The 18,501-nt window shown below is 39.5% G+C and overlaps 1 protein-coding gene across 1 annotated transcript in view; it reads left to right on the forward strand.

Annotated features, from left to right (window-relative positions):
- Positions 1 to 18,501, forward strand: part of NUP205 (nucleoporin 205) — an 85,444-nt gene that overhangs the window by 39,959 nt on the left and 26,984 nt on the right. Inside the window, 11 exon segments of the mRNA XM_047694905.1 lie at positions 46 to 210; positions 514 to 638; positions 4,058 to 4,172; positions 6,303 to 6,452; positions 7,032 to 7,103; positions 7,460 to 7,517; positions 7,519 to 7,615; positions 8,342 to 8,422; positions 9,626 to 9,817; positions 10,359 to 10,626; positions 10,718 to 10,816. Of these exon segments, the coding sequence (XP_047550861.1) occupies positions 46 to 210; positions 514 to 638; positions 4,058 to 4,172; positions 6,303 to 6,452; positions 7,032 to 7,103; positions 7,460 to 7,517; positions 7,519 to 7,615; positions 8,342 to 8,422; positions 9,626 to 9,817; positions 10,359 to 10,626; positions 10,718 to 10,816 (1,422 nt within the window).

The following is an 18,501-nucleotide window of genomic DNA, read 5'->3' on the forward strand; positions in this document are numbered from 1 at the left end:
CTTTTTATTGTTTTGTAATTTTGTGTCATGCATTTCCACATTAAGGATCAGAACTTGAAAAGAAATTAGCTGGAATCCGTCATGAAACAAGAATCCACATCTTGAATCTTCTCATCACCTCTCTGGAACGCAACCCCCCCAACCTTGCTCTCTACCTCCTGGGCTTTGAACTGAAGAAACCTGTCAGTACTACAAACCTGCAGGATCCAGGTATAGCCAGAGGACACGTAGACATTGATTTCTTTTCATCTTTATGTAGCTAAGTGGTCATTCGTTGAATTCTGGGCCCGTGGGAAATTCTCTGGCAGTGAGAGATCATATGGTAGATAGGTCTTTAGAACTTAGATCTAAGTCAACAAATTAAGCCTTGGAGAATTTATTAATTTTCTACGGCAGTATTTGAAAGTGTGTTTACAGTGGAGCATATATTTATGGAGTTTAATATTTATAAAAGGATTTTTAGTTTTTAATGCAGAAATTTGAAAAGCTGAATTTCTTTTTGGTTTCTCGTAGGAGTGTTGGGTTGCCCTCGGACGTGCCTTCACGCCATTTTAAACATCTTGGAGAAGGGAACTGAAGGGAGAACAGGCCCAGTAGCAGTGAGAGAATCTCCTCAACTCGCCGAACTGTGTTACCAGGTATACAGAAGGCTGTATTTAATAGCACTTAGTAGGAGAGATTTAAGAAATGCTTGAATATATCACAGATCTGGAAATATAACAGTAAGACTTGAGTTGAAGTGAGTTTGGCTTGTCTTTCATTTATAGAATAAGTCCATGGAGCACAAACCCCAAGAACCTATAGATGTATAGATCTTACGTGTTGCTCCCTTGAAAAATGAGGGAAATTAGATTTTCGAGATGGATTTTGACCCGGTAGTGTAGAAAGTGTCCAGTGTCCAGCTGTTTCAAGTTGTTTCTTTTTGGTGAAGACAGTAGTGGATTTGGGTCAGAAGACCTCTGATTCTCATCTCTGTCCCTTAACGAGCTACATCAGCTTGGGTGTGGCGTGGAACTTGTCTGTGTCTAGTGTGTGCAGTGGGCTGTTGTGAGACTTAGCTGAGAGTGTAGGACTGTGGGTGAAAGCGCTGTTTAAGAACCACGTGACTCCAGCACTGGAGCCAAACGTAAGGTGGTAGAAAGTCAAATTAGTGCCAAGTTGAAACTGTTCTGAGAGCTCCTGTTTTCCTGTGTTCACTTACGATTATTTCTCATCTTACTCACTTTGTGTTTGAAAAACTAGGCTCTTTGTGGTGCGACTCATTTCTTAATTTCAGTAGCACCCTTGATTCACGTTTTCAGAGTAAGAAAGGCATTGTCGGCTTCTAGTGACCTGGAGATTTTTCTTCATTATGCTCCCATTTTTCTTTTTTAGTTCTTTACAATTTTCTTCTGTCCTCTGGCTGTCCAAACAGTCCTTCACTGTGAGTCCTGTGAGGAAGACCTGTAAGCTAGGTCTCCCTCAGGATCAAAATGGGGGAACGAACTTGATGTGCATTTTAGCAGTGCTCTAGAATTTGACATATTTAGGTAGAAGTAGTTGATAAGCTTAATCTAAAGGAGTTAGGCTAAAGGCTAAAGGAGGCTAGAGGAGTTAGGCAGGTGAAGTAAGTGAACAGAGCCAGATTTAAGACAGAGGTGGGGAGAGGGCAGTGGGGGAAAGTCTGACAGACTGGAAAGCAGATGCGCTGCTACTCAGCTCTGCTGATTTTCACATCAGAGTGCGGGCCCTGGTTCACCCAGATGCTCTGGTTTGTATCCACCATCCTGACCAATGAAAACGTGTCTATCCCAGCGGTCTGCCAGCTTCTTACAGCTGCTCTGTGACTTCACTACTCAAACTGGGGTCCAGCCTCATCAGCCGGCCCCCCTCAGGAGCTTGTTAGCGCCGAAGCTCAGGCCCTGCTCCAGACTGCTGAGTCAGAATCTGCATTGAACCAAGGAGCACTGCTCCATTTTTAATGGAAGATGCTTCCTTCCCCCATAGGTTTATACTTTATCCTGCTTCCCTTGTAGCAAAGGGAAGAATTTGGACCTTCCTGATATCTTCGTCATCTAGCAGTACTAGGCCTTCTGGATGAAGAAGTTGACACTGAGCCTGTACCTTTGCTCTCCCTCTGAGGATGGAGATTTTTCCTGCCTCGTCTTGGGAACTGGGGAGGTTATTGGGCACACACTTGTAGAATGGCTTGTAGTGTTTTGGGAACTCACTTGCTGTGTCCTTCCTCCGACAGTGTGACCTCTCCCACATCTTTGAGCATCTGTTCTTGTATCTTCTCAATAGAGAAGATCTTGTATCTTCCCTGCTGAGCAGAGAGCCTGATGCAGGGGCTCAATCCCAGAACCCTGAGATCATCTTCTCAAGGGGCCACATAATATGGATAACTGATTTTGTTTTGTTTGGAGAAGTTCAGTATTAGCTTCTCAAATGCTTATTTGTTTATAGAGTACCAAAAATAACATCACAGCTATCTGGAAGACCAGCGTACATCTGCAACCACACAATTCAAGTTTTACCTTGTGTTCTTTTTAGTTTTTTTCCTTGTGTAGGCATGGTTTGTGTAGTTCTTTCTGCTGACGGCTTCCTGTGCTGCTGCAGTGTAAATTACCTGTAGATTTTTGCCAAGTTCTTTACTCTGCTCTAGCCAACACCTTCAGTACTTTTTTTGTTCTGTATTTCTTTTTTTTTTTTTTTAAGATTTTATTTAGTATTTGACACAGAGAGAGTGAGAGAGAGAACACAAGCAGGGGGAGTGGGAGAGGAAGATGCAGGCATCCTGCTGACTAGGGAGCCCAATGTGGGGCTCGATCCCAGGACCCTGGGATCAGGACCTGAGCTGAAGGTAGATGCTTGACTGAGCTACGCAGGTGTCCCTGTTGTTCTGTATTTTTCTTAAGAATGTAAGGTCAGACATGGATTTATAGTTGATCGTCATTACTGGTTTTATAAATTCACAATGAACACTGAATTGGCAAATACTGAGTCATTGCTTCTAGGGAAAACATAGCGTTAGAACCCTGTAAGCCTCGGATCCTGGCATTTTCCTCAACCAATAATCAATAACCTGGTTATATGTGTTTCTGTTAAAAGACACTTTACTTAATACATATCGTTGATTCATTAGCATTGAACTCAAGGCTAGTAGCACTACAGCTCATGCCTGAATGAAGCTTACCTAACACCTGTATTTTCTCTGTAAGGCACGTCTTAGCCTTCTTGTACTTAGGAACACTTACTTCAGCCCTGTGCTTGGGGGCTATTTTAAATAGCGAAATCACAAAATATGAAAAACAAAAGGCACAAAATAGGAAAAACAGATCACATACAATATATAGAAAGGACAGCTGTTACAACATTAAAGCTGAAATCAGGACAGAGCATTGCCTTCTTCAGCCTCAGCTGAGACGGTGCAAGGTGTTATTTAATTTAATCTGCATCTTCTTTCTATTTTTTTTTTTTAATTGCTTCAATTCTGGTAAATTTTTTATCTTCCTGAGAGTCAGATAAATTAAGTACAGTTTTTAGAAGTTACTTCGAGTATTTTGCTATTAATAATAATTGAAGGGACGCCTAGGTAGCTCAATGGTTTAAGCCTCTGCCTTTGGCTCAGGTCGTGGTCTCAGGGTCCTGGGATCGAGCCCCACATCAGGACCTCTGCTCGGTGGGGAGCCTGCTTCCCCCTCTCTCTCTGCCTGCTGCTCTGCCTACTTGTGATCTCTCTCTCTCTGTCAAATAAATAAATAGAAATCTTTTAAAAATAATAATTAAAATACTAAACTTAACTGTGTGTATTAACAAACATACTTAGACTGTCTCCAAGATTAGCTCTGTAGTGATGTCATCAGCACTCTCAGTTATATTCCAGTACTTTGTCTTGCGTCGGGTTCCCTACAACTGCTTGTATCTGAGCATGTGTTTTATGTGTATTTATTTTGTGTTTTATGTGTATTATTTTGCTTGAGTTACTGATGGGTGTTAGTTTCTGGTTCACCTTTTGCCTTAAAATTTTGAACGCACAGAAAATGACCTGGGGCTTTGCGCATCTCTAACCCTTCAGGTGATCTATCAGTTGTGCGCCTGCTCGGACACTTCCGGTCCCACCATGAGGTATTTGAGAACCAGCCAGGACTTTTTATTTTCTCAGTTGCAACATTTACCTTTCTCTAACAAAGGTAGGACATTATTTTCCCATACCATTAATAACTAATTTGTCAAGTCTGTGTTGCCTGGTTTTATTTGTACAGTGTTGGTGGTGGGGGTAGCAGTTATAGTATTTGTGGAATTCTGCTTTCATTTTGTTACTTTGTTTCTTTGTTACTTTGGATTGCTTCTGTAATTGTTCTCGAGAAGCCTCATGTTCTAGCTGCTGGCATAAAATTATTTAAAAATAGCTTGCCAGGGATAGAATTTATCCTTATACTACCAAATAAAAATTTTTAATTTTGTTGAAGAGATAAGAAAGTATTTATATAATGATTCTGGAAATTCAGATTTTTCTGAGTGAAGGTGTGTTAATTACAATCTATTGTTTTACTTTTGTTTCTTGTGTATATATTGAAACCCAATTCAGGTCTTGACATGAGAAATGGAAAACTCAGTACGGTGGAAAACCATAGGAGGAGTTTATTGATGGGGCCAACACAATCCGGGCTACCTGTATTTTATAGGATTCTACTTTATATAATTTTCTTTTTGATCATTTTGTAACAATTTTCTGAATTCATATATATCTAGATAGTTGTAGTCTGTGGAGTTTTTTTAAAGATTATTTAGTATCAATCTTTATGTTTTGGGATATGTAAGCTCACAGATTGCATAATAAATTCTTATAACTAGGAATTATCAGCTACTAATCTACTTTTTAGAATGATGGTTTGAGAGGCCCTGGGGAATTATCTAATAGCAAATATTTTTCACTTCATTTTCCTATTAAGCATGTCTTATTTTAGTCCTAAGATTTAGTTTTATATAACAAGCTTTTAAGAAGCCCTCTTTCTATCTAATTAGGAAGAAAAGTTAATATCTATTACTGTATCTGTCTTTTTAAAAGTGAATCTAGTTTTGCCTGTTGGCAGTAAGGCTGGTGGCAGTAAGTGGTATTTGGTGTATTTTAAAGATTTTATTTATTTATTTGAAGGAGAGAGAGAGAGAGATCACAAGTAGGTAGAGGGGCAGGCAGAGAGAGGGGGAAGCAGGCTCCCTGCCGAGCAGAGAGGATCCCGCAGAGAGGAGCCCAATGCGAGGCTCGATCCCAGGACCTTAGATCATGACCTGAGCTGAAGGCAGAGGCTTAACCCACTGAGCCACCCAGGCGCCCCTGGTGTATTTTATATTTATACTTTTAGAAATTAAGACTTTAGATCAGGCATATTAAGAATATGGATTCAAAAGCTTTAAGTGATTCCCAATCCTAATTATATAGTTTCATTTTTGTTCTTGTTTCTGGAAAGTTTTAGTATGCCCAGAGTAGGGAGGGGCTCGGTCCTTCTTGATAGCAGCTTTCCTCGTGGCTGCCAGGACATTGCGAAATTCATCTGATCTTCTTGGTGTTGGTGTCAAGAAAAAGGTTCCCCCCTTTTTCTTGATGAACTTGAGAGCCCCTTACCCTTGGAGACCTTGAGTGGCTCCACAACATGTCTTGGATTATGTCTACATGAACTTGGTGTTCTTGATGAGGTGCCTGTCGTGGCTGGGCTCAGCTTTCTCATGTTCTTGGTCACCTTGTGGGCCCCTGTTGAGGCTCACAGCCATAGGGTGGCTCAGGGTCATGGCTGTAGCTCTTGAGTCACTGCTATGGTGTAAGATGAACACTAATTCTGTGTTAAATCAGGTGGCCTTGTATTATCTTAAGAGATATAAATATGCATTATATATTTGTTTTAGAAAATAAAAGTCAAACTGTATGTTAGGGCTTTTTTTTTTTTACAAGTTATATATTTGAGAATTAATTTTTTTCAAGTATGAAATTCCATATTAATGTTCAAATAGGACAGACTTTTAATTCTGTAGATCTCTGTAAAATTCTGGTAATGGAATTATCTTGGATGGATCTGGTAATGGATTATCTTGTATTCTTCATTTGCTTTGGCTTATCTTTTATAGACATATACTTGTTTATTTTTTCTCTCTTAGCATCTGTTTTTGCTTTTTTAATTTCCTTAGAGTGATAAATTATTATGATGGCAGGTTTCAGAAGTTATTGACTGTGTTACCTCGAAAAATACCTGATGAGTTACAGAATTTAGGTCTGTTACGATCCTGTGTTACTACTCTGTGATACCAAATCTCTATGTAACTTGCAGAGTATGAAATGTCTATGCTGAACCAGATGTCATGGTTAATGAAAACTGCCTCCATAGAACTAAGGGTAACTTCTCTGAATCGTCAACGGTCACATACCCAGAGGCTCCTGCACCTCTTACTGGATGACATGCCCGTGAAACCATACTCAGGTCAGCGTGTATGCGTTGGCATTTGTTTTATTGTGCTGCTGACTGGTCTGTGTGAATGCGAGCACAAAGGTCTTGTGCTTAGCATGTAATTGTAGGCCAAATAAGTTCTTCTGTCTTTACAATTTTCTTCCTTAAAACACAGAATTTTAAAGTCATCCCATAATTGTCATTTTATTATTGTTTGAAGCATCCACTTTCTGCTATATTCATATCCACAAATATTCAGTGGAGTGTGTCACACTGAGCCAGCATGACCCATGATATTTTAATGTGTCTTATGCATGCAAATTAAGCATAAGCTTTTCTAATCATCTCACTGGCATGATTGGGTCCTGCCTCTTTGGGAGTTCTGATTATCCTCTTTACAATTGTGAAGTGGATCTCCTAGGGACGGAAAGAATTAGATGAATGTTGTTGGTAAGTTCTCATCATCTCTGCATTTCAATTATCCTTTTGCAGAGGGCTCTTTGACCTAGCAGCAGTGACCTAGAAAAGAAATACTTTATGTTTGTTATTTCCAAATAAATGTTACAAGTGTGTTATTCTTTTCCTAATCTGCTATTATTGACGCTCTAACAGATGGTGAAGGAGGAATAGAAGATGAAAATAGGTCTGTCTCTGGGTTCCTTCACTTTGACACTGCTACAAAAGGTAAAGCCCTTTGAATCTGTAACGACTTTATAGGTATATATTAAATTGCTTAAAATTTCAGAAGGTAATTATTACTCCTGTATCTGCAAATTCTGAACTGGTATAGAAAAGCTTTGGAAAGGATTATTTGCCATTCAGAAATAATTTTTTTAAAACTAGGATGAATGAATGGAAAAAATGTTTTTGTAAATGGGTATATTAGAAATAAAGTCAAATTTAGATTTCAACCCAGTCTTCTGTTGCTGGACTTGCTCGAACATAGCACTCACTGCCTTTGGGCGTGAGCTGAGTACAATGGTTTGCTCTTCTCCTGATGGTCCCAAGTAAAACTGAACTACTTTTTATTTTTTTTCTAGTACGTCGAAAAATTTTAAGTATTCTTGACTCGATTGACTTCAGTCAGGAGATCCTGAGCCTTGCAGTTAGATTTCTTTGATCGGGCCCAGATCGAACAAGTTATTGCTAACTGTGAACACAAGAATTTACAGGGACAGACAGTCTGCAATGTCAAGGTGAGGATTAGTCTGAAGTGTGTGCAGTATCAAGTGCTTCTGACTTTGAGTCATCGGACAAAAATAGAGCTATACAGTTGTTTTCTGATAAGGATATTGGTTTATTGGGCTGTGGCTTTCATTTTTCAAATAGCTGGGAAATGAAACTGAATAAGCCACCCTAACTTTACCTCTTTTTTTTTTTTTTTAAGATTTTATTTATTTATTTGACAGACAGAGATCACAAGTAGGCAGAGAGGCAGGCAGAGAGAGAGGGAGCGGGGAAGCAGCCTCCCTGCTGAGCAGAGAGCCCAATGCAGGGCTCAATCCCAGGACCCTGAGATCATGACCTGAGCCGAAGGCAGAGGCTTAACCCACTGAGCCACCCAGGTGCCCCCTAACTTTACCTCTTTAAAAGGTTTCCCATCACCTTCCTGAGAGCAGTCACGCTGCCCAGCTGTGGAATGGTTTTAGCTATTTAATTCTCTACCAGGTAACGGCCTCACTAGTAGGAAGAAGATATCCAAGGGCATTTGCACAAACTGATCTGCTACAGAGGCTGTTTGGTACCACTTAGTAATGTGAGGGATATATAAAGTTTGTAACTAGAAACTAGACAGTGCCACTTGAAGATGGTATGTAAAGGTATCCAAAACTTTTCCCTCTAGGGTAGTTTATAGTAATCTAGAGGTATTGTTCTGTCAGTGTCTGCAGTAGTCTGATTTTTCTCTTTTCTCAATTATATAGCTTCTCCATAGGGTTCTTGTAGCTGAAGTAAATGCCCTTCAGGGTATGGCAGCCATAGGACAGCGACCTCTGCTAATGGAGGTAAGCCCTGTTGAGTATATGTTAGTTTTAACCTTTTTTAACGACTTAACTGCCAGTTTGAAAACAAAACAGTAAATTGACTTGTAGTTGATTAATAAGTAAACTATTTAAAATTAAACATTAATGGAATCTTTCATTTTGATTTTAAAACGTTGATACTCTAAACCAAAGTTAACATCTGGATGCCAGAGGGAATAACATCTTTTTCTGCTATACTTGTTAAGGATTTGCAGCCTGTCCATATTGCGTACTAGACTTCCCTTGCTCTCTGTCAGGGAAGAGAGAGTCATTTGTCATCACAGGTGGGGAGGAATGGGTAAGAGGTCAGGTGGGAAGAATCATGTATATGGACACACAGCTGGCTAGGCCAAAGCAAGAGGCAAAGAAATAAAAGATGTGTCAGGGAAACATGCCCTTGACCTTGAGTTATAGGCAATTCTGGTGCTCCACAGTAAGTCTAAGTAGATAATACAAAAAGAAGATGGGGTTAAAAAGCTAATTTCTACCCATACTGCCTCAGCTTATTGACATGCACGTGGAAGGTTTCCAAAGTATACTATAAGTGTATTCAGAAGAATGGACAGAGTTAAAAATAGGACTCCGCTGGGACTCAGCCTAGCTCAGCTGGAGGAGTGTGCAACTTGGTCTCAGGGTCATGAAGTTTGAGGCCCACATTGGATATAGAGATCACTAAAAAAGATAAATGAACTGAGGGTTGCTGGAGGGTAGAGGGGAGGAGGGATGGGGTAACTGCGTGATGGACATTAAGGAGGATATGTGTTGTAATGAGCCCTGGGTATTACATAAGGCTGATGAATCACAGACGTGTACCTATGAAACCAGTAATACACTGTATGTGAATTAATTGAATTTAAATTTTAAAAATATTTAAAATAAAATAATTTTAAAAAGATAAATTTTATTTTTTTAAAAGACTTTATTTGAGAAACACCCTCAAGCATGAGTGGGGGTGAGGCAGAGGGAGAGGAGGAAGGAGAAGCAGACTCCCCTCTGAGTGAGGACTTTGACGTGGGGCCTGATCCCAGGACCCCAAGATCATGACCTGAGCTGAAATTAGACATTTATCCAACTAAGCCACCCAGGTGCCCCAATAAATTAAAAAAAAAAAAAAAAAGACTCTGGTTGATAAAAGATATCATTTGCCCATGCGGTAACCTTGTGATTCAATTTCTGTGGCTTTAGGAAATCAGCACTATACTTCAGTATGTGGTAGGAAGAAACAAATTGCTGCAGTGTCTTCATGCAAAACGGCATGTTTTAGAGTCATGGAGGCAGCTGGTGGAAATTATACTGACCGCTTGTCCCCAGGACCTCATTCAGGCAGAGGATCGACAACTGATTATTCGTGATATTTTACAAGACGTGCATGACAAGGTGACATACTTCCTAAATTGCTTCCTAAACTTTCTTACTTCATGATTACTTCCTATATTGCTGAACAAATATTTGTATACCATCTAAACACAGTTTGCCACCATCCTTTTCTCCCCCCTTTTCTATTAGGAATAAATAGTTGCACACTGCCATTGTTAAAACTTCCCCTGAAAAAGGCTTCTGTACAGTAGTGGCTCTCAACCCAAGTGTGTATCAGAATTATCTAGGGAGCTTTTTAAAGATGCATAGGGATAGATCCCATCCCGGACATACTGGATGGGTCACTGGTTGTGAGGCCATTTACGTGAATGTACATTAAAAAAACCTAAGGAATGTTGATAGGAATCCCTTCTGGTTAGGAGCACGTGTTTACCAGCATCGTGTTTAAATTTCTTTCTATATATTAGTTTTTGTTTTCTTTGAACAGTGCCATTCCATTCTTACGTTCTTACGGTAGTTGAAAAGCTAAATGCATGTAAAGCCTGCTAATGACTGTAGCTGAAAGCAGAGTCCTCACTCTGATTTGTCTTTCTGCTTTGAGATACTGGATGACGAAGCAGCCCAGGAGTTAATGCCAGTGGTGGCAGGTGCTGTGTTCACCCTGACTGCTCACCTAAGCCAAGCTGTTCGCACGGAACAGAAGCAACCATTAGTCTTGGGACCCGGAGAGACCCATTGTGCTTTTATGCTTGATAGTTCTTTCGCCTCCCCTCCTCCAGCAGAGAACCCAGTGGTGGGTTTTGCTTCTATTGGAGATTCTTCACTTCACATCATATTGAAGAAGCTCTTGGACTTCATTTTGAAGACAGGTTTTTTTCATCTAAAGTTCTTATAAATTATATCTTTTATATTTGTTTTAACTTTAATCTGAAGAAAGGTTTTTACTGTATATCTCCTTAGGTGGCGGATTCCAGCGAGTGAGGACACACCTCTATGGCTCTCTGTTGTATTACTTACAGATCGCCCAAAGACCAGACGAACCAGACACATTAGAAGCAGGTAGAACTGGATAGATTTCTCATCTTTTCTGTTTTAGTGATTGGTTTCTTTAAATTAAAAAAAAAAATCCCTTTTCCATCCCATGGCGAAGCAAATCTTAATAAATGAGTCTTTATGGAATCATTAAAGGTCTGCTCTAAAGTCAAGGAAGAATGTTTAATTTTCTTTTTTTTTTTTTTTAAAGATTTTATTTATTTATTTGTCAGAGAGAGAGAGGGAGAGAGAGCAAGCATAGGCAGACAGAATGGAAGGCAGAGGCAGAGGGAGAAGCAGGCTCCCTGATGAGCAAGGAGCCCGATGTGGGACTCGATCCCAGGACGCTGGGATCATGACCTGAGCCGAAGGCAGCTGCTTAACCAACTGAGCCACCCAGGCGTCCCAAGAATGTTTAATTTTCTAAAATTAAGAAGATAGTACATGAATACTATCTTCTCATAATAGCCTGGGTGGCTCAGTGGGTTAAAGCCTCTGCTTTCGGCTCAGGTCATGATCCCGGGTTCCTGAGATCAAGCCGTGCATCGTGCTCTCTGCTCAGCAGGGAGCCTGCTTCCTCCTCTCTCTCTCTCTCTCTACTTGTGATCTCTGTCTGTCAAATAAATTAAAAAAGAAGTCTTTATAAAAAAAAACAAACACTCAGATACCACTTTAGCTTATATATATTTATATATATATATTGCTTATATATTTTTAACTCCCTCTATTGTCTCTGGTCCCACTGAACAATATGTGATACTTAGTGTATCCATGTCTTTCTTCCTTTTGCAGTACATCAGAGTGCACATCTAGTCAAATCTTTTCTTTCTTTTTTTAAAGATTATTTATTTGACAGAGAGAGCGCGCAAGTGCACAAGCAGGGGGAGTGGCAGGCAGAGGGAGAAGCAGACTCCCCGCTGAGCAGGGAGCCTGACAGGACATGGGGCTCGATCCTAGGACCCTGGGATCATGACCTGAGCTAAAAGGCAGCTGCTTAACTGACTGAGCCACCCACATTTGAAACCTTTTCAAATGACTATGTTGTTCCGTAATATGGAAACATTTATTTCCCTACTTGGATTATTCATAGGCACTTCCGTTGTTTCTGATTTTTTACTGTCACAAAAGTGCTACATCAGATATTCTTTTATAGGCCTGTGTATTTTTCTAGAAGAATCCTTCATGGTAAAATTTCCATGTGAAAGAGTGTGCACATATTTAGTAGATTCTACCAAATGGCCTTTTCCTATATGAAGTCTCATCAGTAGTGCACATGTGTCTTTGTACTAATGTGAGGGTTTTTTTTTTTGATAAACCCCAAGAAGTAGAATTTCTTGGTCAAATGTAATGCCTCTTTCAAATATTGATAAATTCCACTTTCTAAAATATTAGCGTTTTTAATTAAGAGTAATAACGTGGACTCTTCGGTCTCCGGATATGAAAAATGTTTTTAACAATTCAGCAGATGAGTATATAATACTCTATACCAGGGTTATCCTGCTATTTAAGAACTTGCCATAAGCACCTTTTGATAATGGACTCCTGGTACTCTGCTGAGAATGGTTATAAGTATTTGCTATTTTGTACACAGATTTTTATTTATTTATTTATTAAAAAAAATTTTTTTAAAGATTTTTATTTATTTATTTGATAGACAGAGATCACAAGTAGGCAGAAAGGCAGGCAGAGAGAGAGAGGAGGAAGCAGGCTCCCTGCTTGAGCAGAGAACCTGATGTGGGGCTCGATCCCAGGACTCTGAGATCATGACCTGAGCTGAAGGCAGAGGCTTTAACCCACTGAGCCAACCAGACGCCCCTGTACACAGATTTTTTTTTTTTTTTAAAGATTTTATTTATTTATTTGTCAGGGACAGAGGGAGTGAGAGCGAGCGAGCACAGGCAGACAGAGAGGCAGGCAGAGGCAGAGGGAGAAGCAGGTTCCCTGCCCAGCAAGGAGCCCGATGTGGGACTCGATCCCAGGACGCTGGGATCATGACCTGAGCCGAAGGCAGCCGCTTAACCAACTGAGCCACCCAGGCGTCCCTGTACACAGATTTTTAAAAGCCACTTTGTGTGTAAGACCCAGATTATCTCATATTACTCTTTACTGGCTATATATTTTTACATATCTTTCTTAGAAATATAGATAATAGCCAAATTTATGGAAATGCCTTACTCACTTAAAAAATGCACAAAAATTTTTTTAAAGTCATTAAATAATAGTTTAGAGAAGTTTTTTAAGCAAATAGGAACTTTTATAAAGAGAGATAGTAATAATGGAGGTTCCACTCCCTGCTCCTCTCCCCCAACACGTCACCCCCATGTTTCTCTTGTCTAAAATTTTTTAATATTCTATTTAGTACAACTATGGCAAAATCCCCACATAACCACTAGGTGGCACGCCACAACTTGCTTTTTATAAAAGGCACGATTATCAAGATGTTAAAAGTAGTGTGGCCACAAAAGAAAGTTCTCCTCTGTTTTTAATTTCATCCCTTAGTTTTTTTTACCACTTAATTGCTGCTAATTTTGACTTATTTTATTTTTATTTTTAAATTTTATTTCTTTTTTATTTTATTTTATTTATTTATTTGACAGAGAGAGAGAGAGAGACAGTGAGAGAGGGAATATAAGCAGAGCGAGTGGGAGAGGGAGAAGCAGGCTTGCCAGTGAACAGGGAGCCCAATGCGGGGCTTGATCCTAGGACCCTGGGATCATGACCTGAGCTGAAGGCAGATGCTTAATGACTGAGCCACCGAGGCAGCCCTATTTTGACTTATTTTAAATAGCAGAATATTTTATTCCCTAGATACTAGTGTTTTTAAGTTTCAAATTAGGTATGTTAAATTCAGGGGTGCCTGATTAGCTCAGTCGGTTGAGCATCCAACTCTTGATTTATCTGAGGTCTTGATCTCAGGGTCTTCATTTTAAGCCCCACATTGGGCTCCATCCTGAGCAAAGAAAAAGAAGAATTAAATTCAATAAATATTTATTGAGGACATGTGTGTATACATATATTTTGACACTATCTATTTTCTATTTTGTTTTAAAACAAAAACTGATTTAAAAAAAAGATTTTATTTATTTGTGAGAGAGAGAGAGAACACAGGCAGGGGGAGCAGCAGGGGGAGAGGGAAAAGCAGGCTCCCTGTTGAGTAGGGAGCCCAATGTGGGGCTCGATCCCAGGATCCTGGGATCATGACCTGAGTCAAAGGCAGATGCTTAACCAACTGAGCCACTCAGGCACCCCCCAGAAACTGATGTTTTAATGTCTGTATACTTATTTTTCCATACCACTTTCACTTTATTTATTTATTGATTGATTGTTTAAAGAGTTTATTTATTTTAGAGAGAGATAGCACACATGCAAGCAGAAGAAGGGGTGCAGGGAGAGTGAGAGAGAGAATCTCTAGCACGCTCTACACTGAGCACCTAGCCCAGCGTGGCGACCATGACCTGAGCTGAAACAGAAGGGTTGGACAGTTAACCGAATGAGCACTCAGGTGCCCTTACTTTATTTTTAACATAACTATATATACTGGATACTGGGCAGTTATTTTCCCTGTTTTGTGTAAAAGGAATCTTACTTACATAGACTAAATGACTTGCTTGTCTGTAATAGATCTGAGATTAGAATTCGGCTTTCTCAATCGGTAATAGAATGTTGCTTCTCCGACCAGAGCATCTCACATCTTCATCTTTTTTGTTGTTGTTGTCTTTTTGCAATTTGTAATTTTTTCCTTTTAATTTGATAGATAATATCTGCCAGCAATGTATTTGTAGCTCACGTTTTAAGTGACTAATTTCTAGTGTGTAAAGAGCATCTATAAATCAATAACCCGGTAGAAAAATGGACAAGGGATATGAGCATATAGTTTAGGGAAAAGGAAATTCAGATGGCTCTTAAGTATATAGTTAGCTTTCTGAAAATCCCTACAGGTAGATTTCATCGCCTCGAGCTGTCAATGCAGATCTGGGGAGGAACAAAACCATACGTTCTCCCAGTGAATTCTTACATGTCTTCTTATATGGAAGATTCTTAGATGTTTTTCCAGTTAAGAACATGGTAGTGAAAATCTGACATTGCTTTTGCATGTGTAATCCCTAGGGGTTAGTTGACAAGAGTTGACATCGTGAATATCTCTCTTTGTATTCTTTTCACCTTTTATTTTCTTTTTTAGCAGTGACCAGAAGGAGAAAATATGGATAATTTGACCAGAGCCTAAATGTTTAATATGAAGCACCATTGTTATATTCCTAATTTCTTTTTTGGTTTGTTTCCTAAACTCCAGTATTATAAAAACACTTTCCATTTAAATACAGATTGATAATTACAAAGATAACACATTTTTAGCACTTTTTTTTTAATCAGGCTAATGTTTTCAGTAGAAGTTTATTTATAAAATTATGCAGCACTTCGGAGCAGAGAGTGTAGTATATCTTCCTTAGTTTTCTCTCCATGAGATTAGCCCTGTTTGAATGTTCTGTTGTAATCTCAGTAAAATGGATTATATTGCTTTTAAAACAGGTTAATAACTTTCATTTTCTGGGAGCTTTTCAATCAACTTGATAAGCTGATTGGTAAAGCTATATGGAAGATGTCGGTTCAGTTACTTAATTTTGAAGTTGTTTAAATTGTTGCAATCTTAAACACTTTTTATTGTAAGCTTTTCTCATGTGTTCTTTCTTTATTTTTTAAAGATTTATTTATTTGAGAAGGAGCACTTAGGGGCGCCTGGGTGGCTCAGTGGGTTAAAGCCTCTGCCTTCGGCTCAGGTCATGATCCCAGGGTCCTGGGATAGAGCCCTGCATCAGGCTCTCTGCTCAGCGGGGAGTCTGCTTTCCCCTCTCTCTCTCCCTGCCTCTCTGCCTACTTGTGATCTCTGTCTGTCAAGTAAATAAATAAAATCTTCAAAAAAAAAAAAAAAAAAAGCACGTGCGTGCATGCTCATGAGTGGGGGGGTGGCAGAGGGAGAGAATCTTCAAGCAGACTCCCCACTGAGTGCAGAGCCCAACACAAGGCTTGATCTCATAAGCCATGAGATCATGACCTGAGCCGAAACCAAAAATTGGACACTCAACTGACTGAGCCCCCCAGGCGCCCCATGTTCTCATAGTTTTTTTTTTTTTTTTTTTTTTTTTTTTTAAGATTTTATTTATTTGACAGAGAGAGATCAGAAGTAGGCAGAGAGGCAGGCAGAGAGAGAGGAGGAAGCAGGCTCCCTGAGGAGCAGAGAGCCTGATGCGGGGCTCGATCCCAGGACCCTGGGATCATGACCTGAGCTGAAGGCAGAGGCTTTAACCCACTGAGCCACCCAGGCGCCCCATCCCATGTTCTCATAGTTTTAAATTGGCTTTTCTTTTCTCTTAATTTTGACAAGTTAATGATACTCAGTTTTATACTTTATTTATTTATAAGTAAGCATTAGAAATTGTCATAAGAGGAGGCGCCTGGGTGGCTCAGTTGTTAAGCAGCTGCCTTCAGCTCAGGTCATGATCCCAGGGTCCTGGGATCAAGGCCCACATCAGGCTCCCTGCTTGGTGGGAAGCCTGCTTCTCCCTCTCCTGCTCCCCCTGCTTGTGTTCCCTCTCTGTGTGTCTCTCTCTGTCAAATAAATAAAATCTTAAAAAAACGGGGCGCCTGGGTGGCTCAGTGGGTTAAGCCGCTGCCTTCGGCTCAGGTCATGATCCCAGGTCCTGGGTTCGAGCCCCACGTCGGGCTTTCTGCTCAGCAGGGAGCCTGCTTCCTCCTCTCTCTCTGCCTGTCTCTCTGCCTACTTGTGATTTCTCTCTGTCAAATAAATAAATAAAATATTTATAAAAAAAAAATAAAAAAAATAAAATAAAATCTTAAAAAAAAAAGACATTAAAAAAATTATCATAAGAATAAGGAATTTTCTGTTCTGCTCATAATTCTTTGGGGGCTCTTGTAACTTTTGAGCAAGAATATTATTCTTTGTGAAACCATAATATCAATTCATCTTTTTTAAAAAAGAGGTTAGAAAAGACAATCTTTGCCATTACTAAATTTTTTAGACTCCTTTGGTGAGATTCTTAGTTCTTATGATCTAGGCATTAGTGTGATCTGGTATTATAGTATAAATACACGTATAATTCATAAAGTAGTGGGACTAAAAGGATTTCATAGAGAATCTTGCCTGCTATTGACTCTGTTCTTTTGAGTCTGATTCCAATAAGGGCCTTAAAAACACTAGTTGTAGCTATATGTGTATGTATTGTAGTTAAGTGTAGACTCTTTGCTTGATGTGAATTTAGATGTCTATTTCTCATTTATTCTTTTAGAACCTGGGCTGCCTGGGTGGCTCAGTTTGTTAAGTGACTGACTCTTGATTTTGACTCAGGTCATGATCTCAGGGTCGTGAGATGGAGCCCTGTTTTGTGCTCTAAGCTGGGCATGGAGCCTTCTTAAGATTCTCTCCCTCTTCTTCTGCCCCCATAATTCACACACATGTGCATGCATTCTCTCTCTCTGTCAAAAAAAAAAAAAAGAACCTGAGACCCTGACTAAAAGTTAATAATCAGGCATTTAGAAACTATTTTTAGCTTTTAATTTTTTTTCAAAATATATACTAAATGTAGGAAGTTTAGAACATACTAATAAATAAGAGGAAGAAGAGGTCACACATTTTACCCTGCTAAGAACTACCACAAGATTTGGTTAGAGTCGCCATCATTTTATACTTATTTATAATTTCCCTTTTCTCTCCACTCAATATTTTATGAACTTTTTTCTGAAGTAATGTTTTTAATAGCTCTGTACATTTTGTCACCTAGAAAATATTGTAATTTATTTAGCCTACCCATTCTTAGACATTAGGATTATTTCCAGTTTTTCGTAATACAAATAAAAATCAGTAATCGTTTGGTGTGGTTGGTTATTTTTATTCTAAGAAGCAGAAAATATTAATTGGGTTCTTGTTTTCATAAGGATTATATTCTAGTAGAAATGACAATATATGTACTTATAAAAGAGGAAGTGTTAAATTGGATGATATGGTCCAGATGCCAGCAATCTTTTTCTGTAAAGGGCCAGATAGTAAGTATTTTAGGCTTGCAAGCCATATGCTGTGTGTTGCAACTACTCAACCCTGCCATTATAGTATGATAGCAGCCAGAGACTGCAAATGAAGGACTGTGAGTTTGTTGCATTTTCATTAAGCTTTTTAAAAACAGGTCAGATTTTGCCCGCAGCCCTTAGTTTTCAAACCCCAAGTATGAATTTATAAGAGGTAAGAGATAAAAAAAGATCAAGACTTTCACTGGTCTTTGCAGGTAAAGATGTATTTACACAGGAATAAATGGAGGAGGGCTTTTCAGGCAAGGCCCAGACTAGGAGGGAGTAAAGACTAAGGAGAGTGGCCTGGGTATAAGTAGGGGAGAAGGTTGATGGCAAATAAAGTCAAGTAGAGAGGGTAGGACCGTATTATTAATGACCTTGAAAATGAAATTGCAGCGTTAGTGGTGGTTGGATTAAGCATTGATAGCTATTTTATTATTTATTTATAAGATTTTATTTATTTATTTGACAGAGAGAGAGCCAGAGAGGGAACACAAGCAGGGGGAGTGAGTGAGGGAGAAGCAGACTCCCTGCTGAGGAGGGAGTTCCATATGGGGCTTGATCCCTGGGATCATGACCTGAGCCGAAGGTAGACACTTAACAGCTGAGCCACCCAGGCGCCCCAAAATTATAGA

This window comes from Lutra lutra, chromosome 11 (genome assembly GCF_902655055.1).
Source record: "Lutra lutra chromosome 11, mLutLut1.2, whole genome shotgun sequence".
NCBI classification, from domain to species: Eukaryota; Metazoa; Chordata; class Mammalia; order Carnivora; family Mustelidae; genus Lutra; species Lutra lutra.